We start from the raw sequence: 16,290 nt of genomic DNA on the forward strand, positions 1-16,290 counted from the left end.
TATGTTGTATTACACGTGCGGAAAGTGGGTCAATTTCCGATGAGTATAAAATTTATTTCAGCTCATGTCGCCAACTTCACACCAGCAAAGTGCCGCAAAGGCGAGTGCTGTATTCACACAACTCGGGGTGCGATAATCGCACGAGTACTAATGTAAATGCAATGAGTCAAGGCCAACGCTGTAATCACACAAGTATTTTTCTCAATACCTCTATAGAAAAGTTTTGTCTGAGAAGCATCGAAGGGGTCACTGATAGCACGTAAAATTGGAGTTGAGTCACTTACTCTTATTGACACAGCGCGTAAAACTGAGTTATTCGAAAGTACGCATACCCCGAAAAAAACCCCTAGTGTTTAAGTTATAGAATTTTCACTATGCACATACGCCAACGTTCCTTTACCGCACTGTTAGGAAATAGGACACTTTACACACATTTCACAGCCATCGGTAATCAAACTTTCCAAAAAGGGTTTGTACAAATGATTTATTCAAACAAACCAAGAATTTCCGTTAGTTCACACATGAAGCAAGTTAATTTGAACTGTAGAAACTTTATTCGTTTATCAAACTCGTTTACATACGAGTTTCCCTCTTCAATTACTACAAACTAATCTGACAAATTATTACTACTGATTGTTTGAGAGGATAATTTTGTCTACAACAATCGACTTTGTTGTAATAAATGTAGTGTCGTAACAAATTTTAACACCGCTTGTGCATTACTCCATTAGTTATTCATTTTTTTAAGTCAATTGATTGCCCTACTGAATATTAAATCATCACAATAAAGTACTAGTGCTTAATAAATAGAGAAAGTAAATGTGAAAAGAACTTGTAGCCTGAAAAAATACGCGAAATTGTCAATTTATTTATAAAGTCGATTACAGTAACATTGTTTCTGGTGGATCAATTTGGGAAATTCACAATCTCGAGAGTTTTTTATATCCTTTCCGAATGTTCACATACACACATATCTGGACACGTTCTCTCGATGTTTTCAAATGAAACTACGTATGCAATAAATCAAATCTGGGCAAATCGACTAATCACAGCTGTGGGTTATTTTAGCGTAAATAACATAATTTTCTTAGGTAATCGTCCCCAGAAAAATTACGACCAGCTGAGAAAGACAATCTACTTATATTGGAGTGTTACACCAGCAAGGATTTTTGTGTAGTAAGGCCTTCGAAATCAGCCTCTAAGTAGAATTGGCGTACATAATTTTTAACGCCCCAAACACGAACAGCATCGATTTTACATTTACTGATTTTCATCCAAGCCCGAGCATCCTAGAAATTCGTTATTTTTAAATTATTACGGCTTTAACAGAATCTATTTACAACGCAATTACCGCTCATACCGTATAAAACGAAAGCACCCTTTTTAAAGTTTAGGGTACCAATACTAATGGTTCTTTCTTCCCTCAGCTTGTCGTATTACCGACTCCATTGCTTTCAATAAATCAGCATCTCCAGAAGAGCTGATGACAAATATTTGATTCATCTCAAGTTCATGCGCAGATTAAAGCAGATTGATCAGCTTACCAATTTATGTGACTATTACATTGAAAGTATATTCGACAGAACATAATTTCGAGAATAATGCTGGCCTGTGGAGAGCAACTGAATTCCCGTTACACGATATATATTTACATTGGACACATTATACCAGAACGTAACCGATGAGTGTTGTAACTAAGAGTACGAAGCAAGAATGTTGGATACAAATCTCTATGGAGTAATTGAACTTTCCGTACATATACCAGATGTATCTATTCGAACAATCGGAAACTATCCATCATCCAAATTAACAATTCAGCAAACTGGGTTAAGGCTAACAATAGAACGCAATTGTATATTTATATCATTCAAATAATCAATATCAATATCACAAATTTCTACATATTCAATGCCCTGAATGTAATAGTTTTGGAAACACTAATAGTGCACTCCCAATTTGTCCTTACAACATGGAATCCTAATTACAATCTGCTTTACATCATTACTTGGGTATCCATTTTTTCTTAGCATGTCGTACTCTTAGGGTTCAGCTAAAGTTAGGCGGCTGCTAGCTCGAATCGCTAGATGTGGAGATGCGCAGCTGGAGATTGCTACTTCGTCGGCGGTGAGAGTGGTCCTAGCTGCTAGTAGAGGCGATTGGACTAACAGGGCTCAAGGGGCTTCGTGCCGAGTCTCTCAAGCAACCGGTTAACGTAATCACCAACTTACGGCTACCAGCGTGATCACGATGCTCGCAGAGCCAGACGCCTTGCCACGTCCCTAATGCCAACTTCCCGTCTGTGATTGGAATACTCAGGGATGAGCCCAGAAAACAAGCTTTCACATGGGCAGGCTGAAATGCAATAACAAATACATAAATGCTTGGCGTCATAACATCAAAAAATAAGTGATTACACAATGATCTTCTATCTGTTCTAAAACTTGGTTGCCCAAAGCAAACTAGGTAGAAATTGGGGGGAAATACAGAATGTTGATATATTACTGTTACTGAAAATACCTTGTCACTTAAAAGCTCAAGATATCTGTCTAAAGAATTTTTGAATACATCTAGCTCAAACTTGAGCTGTTATGCATGGGCTCTTGTGAGAGTCATGATAAAGAATGGTGTTTTCAAATCAACATAACGAGTTCAAATAAATAGAACTTATCAATGAACGATATATCGACGGTTGCGTAGAATAATCGGCTATCTCGAATTAGGCTTGCATAACTAGCTATTTCGAGTAAAGTTCAAAAAACGGCTATTTTGCGTTTGAAATTTTTTGGCCGCAAATTAAGTTGGTAGCACTTTAGGGCTGAATACAAAATTCATCAATGTAATTATTATAATAATATAAGCTTACAAGTTTATTAATTTTAAAAAAGTGGAGGAGGAGGGGTAACTTATTCAAAATCTGTCCCCCCGTTCCTCATTACAAAAAAAAAATGTCATAAAGTTTTGTAACCTTGTAAAAACTACGACGAGCTTCAATTCTATGTTAGAAATCAATTTTGTGGAAATAACCTCGACAAAAATATACAAACCAGCCGGCTACCACGTGCCACGCTGTAAGGAAAAAATGTACACATCAATCAAGATAGACATTTGCATTATACATAAGGACTCTTATAAGCGTTTCGTAATGAAATCCACTGTCGAGCCACATCGCAATAGTGCTTATATCAAGTGAACTAAACTTTTCAGGAAAGCCTAAAACAATGAGGATGAAGAGGATGGAGTAACGTTAGTATAATCATGCATACTCAGAAAAAATCGTTACTTTGAACCTTTAGCAATGTCTGAAATTTAGTAAACCACGATAAACAAAACGTACTCTTATTTTGAAAAACCCACTTCTTGAAATTTAGTCTAAAATTGCGGAACAATGATTTGTCCCTAATATTTCCCTACGTTAACGTTATTAACTTCAGCCTCACTAAAACTAAAAACGTTCATATTAAAATAGAGTCTGTATAAATATAATATTCCGTAAAAATAATTCAATCGCGGAAAAGGAAAAGGAATGAAAGCCGTGACAGGAAAATTCTTGAAATTTTATCTATGTATAAACAGCCTAGGTCAAGCTTCTAAAATAATAAAATTCTTTACGGAATTGGAATGAAGTTGTAGTAGTGCCTACTAGAAGCATAAAAGTGTAATATGCTGACAAGATTATGGGAGAACATAAGTACTAGTGGGTTAAATGTTAATCAAGACAAGGCTGATTCAATCGAAGCTGACATTCAAAAGATGTATTTACTTCAATACAAAATTATTGAAATATTTAAAAATCTTTTTGTTGCTACTTCAAGTTTACCTTCAAGCAGTTACCATTATAAGTGCAGTTATAAGTTATAAGACGCATCAGATGAGCAATTTTAACCTGCAAGACTTGAGTATTTCCGACTTCGCAATTTTTGCCTACCACGCACTTTCATGAGGGACATTAAGGGGTTAGGTGGGTTTCAAAATTTCAAAAAATCGAATTTTTTTTTTTTTTGCTTATCTTATAATTGAATATGTTGAGAATATTCCTTTAAAATTTTAAAACGATCCGAGTCATATTCTAAGAGATATAGCCTTTGGATGTTTCACCCATCAGGCTATAACCGAGCGTGACGCAGGTATATGGAGGCAGATATATCGAGGCAGCTGCTTAGCTATTGTTCGTTTATTTTTGTGATGCGAATACTAGGCTTAGGACTTGTCGGATGTAAAAAATTCTGTGGTTTGATGGATATAAGTTCCTCATTCTTGAATGCATCAACGTACAATTTTTATGTTGATAAAATACATGAGTGCGTCATAACTGTTGCCGAATCAATTTTGTTGTCTGCTGCAAATCAAGAAAAAAAATTAACGTGTGATGAAAATAATGTTGAAGATACGACAGATGTCACCGTGTCAGGTGATGGCACGTGGAAAAAACATGGGTTTCCATCATTATACGGTGTAAGTACGATTATTTACATGTTATTTGAATGTAAATCTTCAATCGCGTTTTTCTCGAAACTACATTTTTGAAATCGGTAGTCACGATTTCTCGAAAACTTATGAACCGATCTCTTTCAAATTTTGCACACTTCTTCAAAATAACATTATCTCGTACTTGAACGAAGGAATTTTTTTTTTTCTATTCCAAGTAATTTTTCAAGGCCATGAAGGGTGCAAATTTTACTCAAAATAAGGGTTTTTTGTTTTCAACGCCGCCAAAAATGTAATTTTTGTTTTTTTTTTCTCCTTCGTCCAAGTACGAGTTTTAAACATCTACTAACAGAAAATTTTTGGTTTTTGCATTTCAGATGAATCTGTCATGAGTTATCCTGACTACGCTGAGAGAACTTTTTTTTGAGGGGTCACAGCAGACGACGTGTCCACGCCTTAATTTTCAATATTTTTCAATGAAAATTTCACAAACTACTTATAAAATATGTATCTTTTATGTGTTAAATTGATGGAATGAAATATTCTGTTGATTAAGTAAAAAAAAATTCATAAAAATGTACGTATTTTGAGCTTTTGAAACCCACCTAACCCCTTAAGTAGAAAGGAGGACCTCGAGAAAAAATAGGAATTGGGCAACTTTGTCAGCCGCCTTTCTAAGTATTTACGCTAAATAACAATCATTCACATTTACTTTCTGTTTTTCTCTTTCGAAAACGATTTCATCCGAAATTTTCTCACGAAATATTGCCCCGTGTCAGTATTTTTGAAATTAATATGCATTAATCTTTTGATATACCGTGGTTTCCCATGCTGTACATTGGTAGTAAATGACGGGTATCACCATCTCATAATCGAAAGCATACCAGTGCTATCACGGCAAAAAAATTACAGTCGCCTTCTCAACAAGTGTACCTTACATAGGATCTGTTAGAAGTACGTATAGTATTACGCAATTACGCAACATTATTTGCCGTGTGGAATCTGACCCATAACTAACAATTCTAAGACACAGATGTATAGAGGGGAGATTCTCGGTGGCTATCCAACTTGTAAATTACTAAACTTGAACCAAAGATTGATGTTTAAGTATCTGACAAGGCAGCAAAATAAAGCCAATAGCAGGTCTCTTTTGTAGCAGCCTGTACGACGTAAGATTTGAGAATCATGCACAATTTAATAAAAATTTATATAAGTAACTAGAATTCATTTAAACCATATGACAAAAGTGTATAAATTATTTTTTCTGGTCGTTTACTAATATCTGCATTTATTGACTTACACTCAACATTGTAGATAAAACAGATTTCAAAAGAATTTGGTTTGTGATTTCTTCATATTCCTTTAACGAATCTATAATTCAAGACCAAAAAAAAGGTTCTAAATTCCTTTAATAACTCTTTTTATTTCCGAAAAATTTCGAACAAAAAATTTTTTGAATATTTATAATGTAACCCTAGAAAACATGTACAGGGTAGTTGACTATCCCAGCCGTCTTTCAAACTGTGCTTTTAGGCTAAAAATTGAGACTAACGGCTGGATATCGTGGCTGCAATTTATGACAATTTGTGGATGTAAGTATATTTTACTTTGTTGCTCAAATCAAAATATTTAACTCGTCATTGCGCAATTAAGAGTCTCATATGTTATCTAAAGCCATATACTTCACATACTAAAGCAATTTTCTCTGGCGCTCTGTAAAAAATGCACGCTTCTTTATTTTTATTTTTTGCATCAAATCGGCGGCTTTAAAACATACGCTATTTTTTACGCGAACAATGGCTCAAGGCTACAACTTGGCCGTCTGCGAGGGACACCAAACGGTGCATTGCTGCTACCGCAATCGAATGAGTTATACGATTCTTTCCTGAATTTATTATTACCACCACCCACTATTTTTTAAATAAAATAACTTGAGAATATACGAAAACCCCTTACAAACAGTTTTTTATTATAGGTTTTTATTGACTTTTTGCGTATTTCCGTATTTTTTCCATTTTCATATCCTGAAATAAATATGTATTTTCAACAGTACATAGAGATACTAATTTTTTCTGGATAGTCTGTTGTATCCACTATAAATCCCGTTAGAAATTTGGAAATCGGTCCAGTACAAAAAAATATATGAAATTTTGTTCGAAAAATGACGTTCTAGGCGTTTTTTAGCACTTTTTGGTAGTTAATTCAATTTTTCATCATTCCAAGTAAGCGCTGCTTCTATCCCCGCGATTGAATTTCCAGCATAATTGTGAGAAGGCTTGCTTTTTCTTTTACCGATTCTTTTGCTTGATGACCGTAGCTTGAGTATGCGTAATAAGATAAGTAAAGTAAGGTTCGAGTCCTCGAGAGAGTTGAGTAAAGTCACGAGTTTTAGTTGAGTCTCTCTGGTTTTTGAAACCAAGTTCAGCCGAATTCCGCTGTACCGGATCGAGCCGCGTTATCGGGTTTTCAGGGTCACCTCTCGAGTAGGTCGCGGAGTGCCGAATTAGAGTGCTCGAATTAGCGAATAATGTTTTCGAGGATTTTGAGAAGGTTTGATTTCGGATGCGTTGTGATAGCGTATACTGGGACAATCTCTTGAAACTATACATACAATGCGCATGTGCGAGTTTTATCGGCTGCACGGGCAGGCTGGCCACTCCGAGTTTCAGCTGTCAGGCTCTGTTTCTAGCGGCGATGTAGTTCATACGAATTTTTAAGGTTAGAATCTCAAACAGTCGAGATAATGACTCGGAAAGTTGATGCTATTGCTCTCTGAAAATTGGCTTTATTCGACTGAAATGAGAAATCTGTTTAAATGTTGGGTGCTCGGAAGAAACGCAGCAGGTAGGTGGGAACACTTTATTTGATCACTTTTATTATTTTGTACATTAAAAATGACAATGAAATTTTTTTCTATCAACAGGTGATACGGCCAAAATAATTGCATCTCTAATATTTACTGTTATCTGGCTATTCAATTTATCACACGTGACAAAGATCATCGCCACTTTCAAGCAACTAAGTGACTTTCTCACTCTCTTGTGATTTCAGGCGGTAATGTTGAATTTTGTCACTTTTGAAAATGGGACATTGAACCGAGTGTTCAAGAAATTTAAATATCACACTATCTGTAACAGAACTGTGAATCTTTTTTTTCTCGAAAATAGTTCAACAAAATTCACAAATAGTCGATAGTCCACGTATTTTTAATGATGTTTTAATGATGTTCAATTAAATAAATCAAGGGAACCTAATACTCAAATTGAAAATTCAAGTAATATTGGATTTATTAAAATGATTTCTGTATTTCATGTCAGTGCAGTTCGAAACAAAGAAAATCTAATCGGAAGTGTAGAACTCAGGAACGTAGATCACATCCTGTGACACAAGTTGAAAATCAACTTTCTCAAAATGCGCCTTAACGTCACAATTACCTTCAAGTACAATCATGTTTTAGATTAATGTCAGAACATTATTACGAGGATATTGACTTATCGGATTCAAGATTGTGCCCCTTGTTCCATCAAAATAAATGAATACCCAATTTTTAAAGAAGTTTATGAAGATTTTTTTCCAAATAATGTAATCCGATACAATATTTTGTTCATAGTCCTCCGAACATCACTTTGTAACAAGGATATTCGGAAAGAGTCCCTTTGTTGCAGGAACCATAATAAAATTCTTGGTTTTCAATTCGTGCTACTGAATAACTTCTGCGTTTCAGGTTCCATTTCCAATCTCAAAATGAGATTTTTTTTGTTCCAGACAATGCTAATATGAAATGCAGAAATAATTGCGCTAAATGAAGATTCACAAGCTTTCAGTCTTAGCGTAGGATCCTATGAAGAGTGTAAAATTGAATTGGATTGAATGTGGTTTTAAGTTATCGTGCAACTAGCTAGCCAGATGACACCGTCAACTAAAATTAAGTTTGAAGACATTTTTAACTGAAGTTATTCAACAGTTCTAGATTCAGATTGATTCAGTTTGCCTGGCAAAATTCAACCCCACAATCTAATTGAGGACTTGAAAAACTATTTATCTGAATTTAATGCCAAGGAGAGTAAAAGTAAGCTTCAAAATAAGATACCAAATTAAATGGCATAAAGTTTGAAAAACAACGCTGGTCAATAATAATGCTTGAATTACAATGGTGCACAGAATGATTCCTCGGTAGAACGAATTGGCGGCAACGGTTAAGTAAGAAACTTATCGCTATTTGTTCGATCAAAGTAAAATGATGGGATATTCAGCCATTATCATCTGTAGTATATCCCGCTCTTCAATTTTGCCTCAACTGATGTTAAGAAGGTGGCGATGGCCTGATGAAATTCACTCTGGCACCTGATGTCTGACGGAACAACCAGGTTTGATGGTTATAATGATTGCACCGCTAGAGAAACCAAGATCCGTGCCACCTAAAAGTTTTGACCATCGGGTAAGGCATAATTTTCCTCGAGTTAATCAAAGCCTAAACTTCAAGCCTGCTGAAAAAAAACAATTTTATCATTGAATCCATGTTAAAATATTGTAATAGTCAAAGATCAAGTAATTAGAAATTTACCTACATGCTTTCATATCTGACAAATTTAGTCCCGCTTTGACAATGAATTATTTCGTACCTGAAAATATTAGAAGCTATTATTATCAGACAGGATCTTTCTGTATTTTGGGATACAACTAATTTCCAATAAAATGCACAAAACATAAATCGTTAATGAGACGCATTTTTAATTTTATGTAAATAAAGAATCTGTTCACAATAAACATTGTTTTTACTCACCTACCTCTGTTTGTCCAGACTCCCACTTATTAATGACATTTCACATTGAATTTCAGATTTTTTCTTTCAATAAATAACATCTAATTTCTGTATCATTTGGTATTTGCGTCGGTTGAATATTTTCCGATATCGACCACGGTATTGCTGAACGATAGCATTCTTAGACAATTCACGCTACGTAAAAATAAACAGCAACATAACCCCAATCCGCGGTTTTATGCACGAGAGATTTCCAGCTGTTGAGTCTTGTCTCATTTTGTGTACGTTGGCCCCCTGCTGAGCAGACGAAAACATTGAGTTTTGGTTACGTCTGAAGTATATTGGCGTTTAAGGATCTGTTTAGTTGAAATAAGCTTGGGTTAAGTGAAGTTGTCACGTTTAGATTTGAGGCAGCTCGCGGTGGCGTCGATGCTCCGAGTCAGGCGAGATCTCGGGTGAGATTGAGGACGTCGTCTGTTCGGTAGCCCGACGGCGCACTGTTGAGAAAGTAGTTTTAGTTTCGGTTTCGAAAAATTATCGCTGTTGAGGAAAAATTGCGAATTTGTGAATTGAGAGTAGCACAGAAAGATTTTGTAATTGCTGAGTGACATTTTAGTTAGGGAGCCGTGAACTCAGTCGAGTAAAGAATAGTGTCGGTTACGTGTAATTTTCTGTTTATTTTTAGAATCGCGATGAGCGACTTTTGGATTATTTTTTTTTTTCGTTTTTGTATCACCGCTAATGTGAAATATAAGATTTTATTTTACTTCTTTTGTTAAGTAGCGTGTGGTTTTCGAGTGTCTCTCTCTCTCTGCAAAAATTACCCCACCCCTCTCCGCGGTACTGAGCTACCGAGTTAATTGTCGAGGTATATCGATTTAATGATTTCGAGGCGTGTCAATCACGCCAGGCGCCCAACAGAATTTCGCGATACTGTTTTAGATCCAAGGTACATCGTGGGCCGCCAAATTATTGTGTACGCGGTAAGTTCTCGGTCATTTTCTCCAAGTGATCGAGGTGCGGGAAAAATCCACCTCACAGTGCATAGAGTATTCTGAAAATAATTTGGTATTGTTTAGGAGTTCTTTAATGGTGAACGGTAAATAATGCTAAAAAATTTACAATAACATATATTAGTGTATTAATATTTTTTACTTTTTAGTTTTTTCAAATATAATACACAAATTCTCACCTTCATCGAAAGCAATAATAATATACTATCACACGCCTAGTCTCCAATCCATCTCCAGGCTAATCGCTTTGTCGTTACACATTGAGGCTTGTATGCAGGAGATACTGAAGAAGCAGGATTATAAACGAACCCACTTTTTCAGTAATGGGAGAAGTACACATTGTGCCAAATTGGTAATTAAATAGATGACTACGCGAGGTGCTACGTAAGCAAAGGGAATTGTGTGCTATATTCTTGCATTTTGATATCTTACTTGATGATCAGTGACGAAATGAAATTACCAACGGTTATTCAATGCGAGATCGGTATATAAATGGTAGTATTATTTCGTTTTAAAATCAACCAAATGCCCAAAAATGTACAACTATTCAAATATCAAAATAACACCCTTAAATGCCAGCGTTCTTAACGCCTGGAAGAGGCGTGATAAAATCAGTCACACCAAACGGACCTTCTCCAAAATTCACCATTTGTAGGCTAGTACACATAACCATGACCAGAGGTTTCACAAGGAGACGGCAGATTAGTTGGATTATTTTGACTTATTATTTTTATGGAACGTGTAGTTAGGACCGCGAATAAGAATTTCTCAGAGTAATTCGGCGCAATATTAACAAGTTTCCGAGATAATCGACTTTAAAGTTTTACTTGACCAGGTAAATCCACCAGACGCAACACACGTTCCAATGGAGCGCATAGCTCTGTTCATACCGTTCGAGTCTCGTAACAGCGAGATCGCTGGTTCGTCGCGAGATTTTTTTTACTCCTTTGAAACGCACTTTATATTTTTCTATTCTTTATCTCATTCCCGAATTTATGACCCAACGAAAAACATAATAATAATTTCATTTAAGAATGTTCGTCAAGTATTTGATGAGATTGTGTATATGGCGTATACATTTGAACCTGGAGTTCAGGATCCTTAGGCCAAATATTGCCTGGGCTGCAAGCTCCGTTAAAATGTATGTTGCATCTGGTCAATTTAACCGGTCTAGTAATCTCCGAAGTCGGCTTGTAGTATAGATATAAAAGTTCTGGTCCACAAAATGGCGGCGTACCGGCAGAGCAGCCCCTATACCTACCTTACCGACAGTCGGTATGTTACCACCGCGATGTTAAGCCTCACCCCCCATATTGATACCAGCTGAAGCGTTAACATAGATATCACCACCAGTATTTTTGCTCGATTTTACTGACAGAGTGTTAAGAATTAAATTTTTTGCTTAGTCAGATAAGCAGCCATTTTGATTTTTTATCTGTCTAAGCAAAAAATTTCATTTTTACATCGTTTTTCGGTAAGATCGAGCAAAAATACTGGTGGTGCCATCTATGTTGACGCTTTAGCCGGTAACAATATTGGGGGTAAGGCTTACCATCGCGGTGGTAACATACCGACTGCGAATAAGGTAGGAATCGGGGATACTTTGCCGGTACGCCGCCATTTTGTGGACCAGAACTTCTGTAACTCTACTACTTTGATTATTTCGGAAATCCATGAATATTGCGTCGAATTAGTTCGAGAAATTCTTATTCAAGATCCTAACTACACGTACCATAAAAATCAAAGATCAATAAAATCCGACTACCTTGCCGTCTCTTAGTCAGTTGCAAATTTTCATGTTTCTATTCGTAAATAGCATTACAAAGACTTCCTCTAAATGATGATGATTGTTGCAACCTTACTGTATCACGCATAAGTAAAACACGTCCATACATTTCCACGCAGTCTTATTTGGTGTCTGCTACCCACTAATTTTCGCCAATCAAGTGTCTACTGCTATTGCGATCGAACATCAAATACCATTTCTAACTACTTATATCAACCAGAAATTACTCTTACAATGTTGTATACGACACTATATCACTTGTATAGAAGACTGAGAGGTAACGAAAACAATAAGGTTTCGCCCGAACGATACCAGTATAAAGAGATCGTTATTATAAATCATGCCGTTTTTACTTTTTCATCTACTTATTACTTCATCAACTTATTCTAATACTCTGGTATTAACGACACGTCGTAAAGCGCACCTATTACACCCGATCTCATAATGACCTGAATGAACACAGCATGTTCATGTACACCAGTACTATAATCAAATATCAAAAAACTAGCCTTTGTTGTTTTACATGCTTTTTTTAGTTCCCAGCTCTTGGACTCTAACTTCTACCCACTTGAATAAGCAAGAGCATCTGCTTTTCTAAACATCTTTAACTCTGCCTACCATTTGGTTTTCACTACTGCTACAGCGCAGCTTCAGGTTATTTTTCATACACATTTAGAGCCTAACCATCCCCGTCCTATCATAAATCTGACTGGCTAACATAATTCTTCATTACATTTAATACGTAACCTGCATATCAAGATTCAACCCTCAACTGATTTTACGATCCCAGTATTAAAGACACGTTTCAAGGCGCAACTATTACACCTCTCTTAATAATGGCTTGACCTTATATAACATGTTGATACACACCGCTACTATGATAAAATATGAAAAAAAAAATAGCCCTTGGCATTTCATAGGTTTTTTTTTTTTGCTCCGAGCTCTCCGTTCACTCTTCCCAGAGATACGGAATCAACTATAAAAAAACATTCAATCGAGTTGCAGGACTTGACGTCATAAAAATAATTCTAAGCGTCGCAGAGTCTGAAAATCTTCATCTCCCCGAATTTGACGTCAAAAGGGCTTTCTTGTACCGAAAACTTCAAGATGAATCTTATATGAGACAATCTGATGGTTTTAATAAATGAAAAGAACAAGTATGCAGATTTGATAGAAGCCTTTATGAGATGAAACAAACTCCACATCTGTGGAATAAACGATTTTTTGATTTTATGAAGTGCTAGTTTGTAGTACTACAGTTTGTTTTGCATTTATAAGAAAAGATGATGGGGGAAAACTCGTAGACTTAATCTACATAGTAGAGTACAAGGTAGAGAATTTGTTTTATTACAAATCTTATAAGCGCGATTTAAATGAAAATTGGAAAGTTACATTTTTGTTTCGGAGTTCGATTAACTCGTTTGGATAATGGTTCTATTTTTATAAATTAAAGTACCTCTGCCAAGACAGTCTTAGATAAGTTTGGAATGTTACTGCCAAATGCAGTCACAACTCTTAACGGAAGATGTCAGGATACAAAGGAAATTAACATTCGCTAGTTAGTCATGATATTCCTTACAGAAAAACTGTGGGAAGTTTCATGCATAAAGTAACATCAACTCATCCTAATTTGATTATGCTGTAAGTGCAGCTGCTGAGCATTTAAAGCACCTAAACTATTATAGGTTTACAGTGGAGACAATTTGTAAATACACCAAAGGAACTTTTGAGGATGTTTTATTATACAGTACGCGGTAGATAAATGGCCATTCAGTATAAGGATATGCGAGCGAGTACCCCTCCGCAAGCACCGTCGCACACATAAATGCGGCATTCCCCACATCAGCGTGTCCATCTCCCACTGCACTACACTGTCTCCCCGCACCGCGCATGACTCTCGCTTTCGACGTCAGCAGTGGGAACGATTAACAACTAGCCACTTGGGAGAAGTTTCCTCTCCTCGCGCCCTGCGGCAGGGCCATAGCATCTAGCGTCCACGGTATAAGGTTAATGGTAAAGGAAAGCAACTTGTGACTTTCACAGATACAGATTATGCAAGAGATTCCAACATGAAACGGGATGTTGCCTGTTAGCATTCTGGAGGAGTAATTTTTATGGCTCAGTAAAATATAATGAATTACAGTACTACCTTGGTATAAGAATCCTCGATATAAAAGAATTTCCCTATTGAGCGAGTTTTATAGCTTCCTCTACTCTAGCTGTGTATGTGAGATCTCCCAACTTTGGAGCGAACTCCTCCTTATAAGTGAAGGATCAATTTTGTTGAATCGTATGTTTAAACGCCGAATTCGTACATACACAACTTTAATTTTTTTTATAACGAGAAAAATTAAGACTTTATTTATTACAATTAAGTTTGTAAAGTTGCAAGACTAAGGGAAAAAGGAAGAATAAGCGCGGGGAGGGCAGTCGCAGTAGAATCACCCACATTCCTACGAGAGACAAGGGAAACTGCCGAAAACCTTATCCAGGTGTAGCCGAACACCAGCCCAAATCACCAACCAAGAAGTCGGCGCATGAACGAAGAGACCGGTCTTACATTTTCTCGAGATACCGTTCAACTTCATTGACAGGCCACAGATTTGAGCTCGAATCTCCCGCTCCGTAGTCCCACGTGCTAGCACTTGAGCCACTACGGTCAGTGAAATCAAAGTGGTGATGATCATTGACACATTTACACACGTGCGATTTGCACGCCGTGCAGGCAGTAACGGGGGAACGCTCCAGCGATGAATTTCTTGGAATACTATTCTCCCGACTCTCTTATAACGAGGTAGTCCTATATTGTAATTTCGATGAGCGGAATGTATAGTAGAAAATATAGCTACAAGCGACAGAGCAAAACAACGTCTCCCCATGAATCTTCTACTGGCTGAAATTACGAACATAGATGATATTCCACCATCTTAGTTGATACTGCAAGTGCAATTGAATTAGCTAATAATCCAGAATTTTACAATTATTCCAAGACGCATTGGAGTGTGTTATCATTTTGTTCGAGCAAAATGTCATGAAAAACTTATTAACCGTTAAATGAAAATAGGTAGCTGCTATTATGACTGAACCTTGGTTTCGTATACGTTTTCAAAAGTTCGGTGTTATGTTAAGAATAGTATGACAGGAGGATTGTTCCTGTAAACTCAAGAGTACTAAAGAATTATATTAATTAAGAATTGATACTGTAGAAAAGAATTGGTCACTTCGAGATGCAGTGTTGAAACATAGTGAGTGCTAGAGCCAACTGAGCCACTTATAACAAATGGAAGGCTTCTGTTAAAAAGTTAAGTTATCGGTTGATCGTGATATTTTCGTAGCATAGTCATTTTAAATACAACAATAAGATCTTATTGAAGTTATACTTCTTTAGGCGCGTTATGAAAAACTAATGAGAGTGAAATTTCAGGATGCGCGCGCATCACTGTAACACAAAACTGTAACACAAAATTAACAGGATGAAGTTGCCCACTCAAACGAATTCATGCGCGCGCATCACTGTAACACAAAATTAACAGGATGAAGTTGCCCACTCAACCGAATTCATGCGCGCGCATCACTGTAACACAAAATTAACAGGATGAAGTTGCCCACTCAACCGAATTCATTGAGTCTCGAAAAAAAGCTAAATATTTATCCACATGGTTTTAGTTTTTACAGTCACAACACGTGTTTTATTTTCAGACAAGTGCGAATTATATATGTGGCAATAAAATATATTCAGTAGTGATTTAAATTGAATATTTGGATTAATATTATTTACTATTTGTGAATATTAGTGAAAAAATTGTGCTAAAATACTTTTTCAAGTGCTCCAATATAATTGAGGTTAGTTATCCGTATGTATTATTTATTGATATAAATTAAAATATCATTATTTAATATAATTAATACTAAATATTATTAAATTATCAATGTTGAATATTTATTATTGGTTTTTTGATATTTACAAAATAAAGAAATAAATTTAATAGAACATTTAATAAAAAGTTCGTGACAAAAATTTAATAGATTATTTAAATATAATGTAAGACATCCGTTATTTGTTTTATTGTTTTTTATTACATACTTCTTGTCTTTATCATTGTGTGACAGAAGATTTTGACATGTTGTGTATTTTTTAATGATGCCAAAGAAGTATAACTTCTCACGCGCGTACATAAGTACACGCGCCCATTTTTTTTTTTTATAATTATAATCAATGTGTGTTTCATCCGCTGCGCTGGTTTAAATTCAACGCTATTTCAATTGATATGAATATATTAACGACACATGGATAAGCGAAAAGA

General features: G+C 36.0%; 1 protein-coding gene across 2 annotated transcripts in view; it reads right to left on the reverse strand.

Moving 5' to 3' along the window:
* Nucleotides 1–848: 848 nt before the first annotated feature.
* Nucleotides 849–16,290, reverse strand: part of LOC124178374 (UPF0047 protein YjbQ) — a 58,786-nt gene continuing 43,344 nt past the window's right edge. Inside the window, exon 3 of one of the 2 annotated variants that reach the window (XM_046561652.1) lies at nt 849–2,352. In XM_046561652.1, coding sequence (XP_046417608.1) covers nt 2,137–2,352 — 216 coding nt within the window. In that variant the 3' untranslated portion in view covers nt 849–2,136. The remainder of the gene's footprint in view (nt 2,353–16,290) is intronic. The other variant, XM_046561653.1, reaches the window with a different exon arrangement.

The sequence above is a fragment of the Neodiprion fabricii genome, chromosome 3 (genome assembly GCF_021155785.1).
Source record: "Neodiprion fabricii isolate iyNeoFabr1 chromosome 3, iyNeoFabr1.1, whole genome shotgun sequence".
In the NCBI taxonomy this organism is placed as follows: domain Eukaryota; kingdom Metazoa; phylum Arthropoda; class Insecta; order Hymenoptera; family Diprionidae; genus Neodiprion; species Neodiprion fabricii.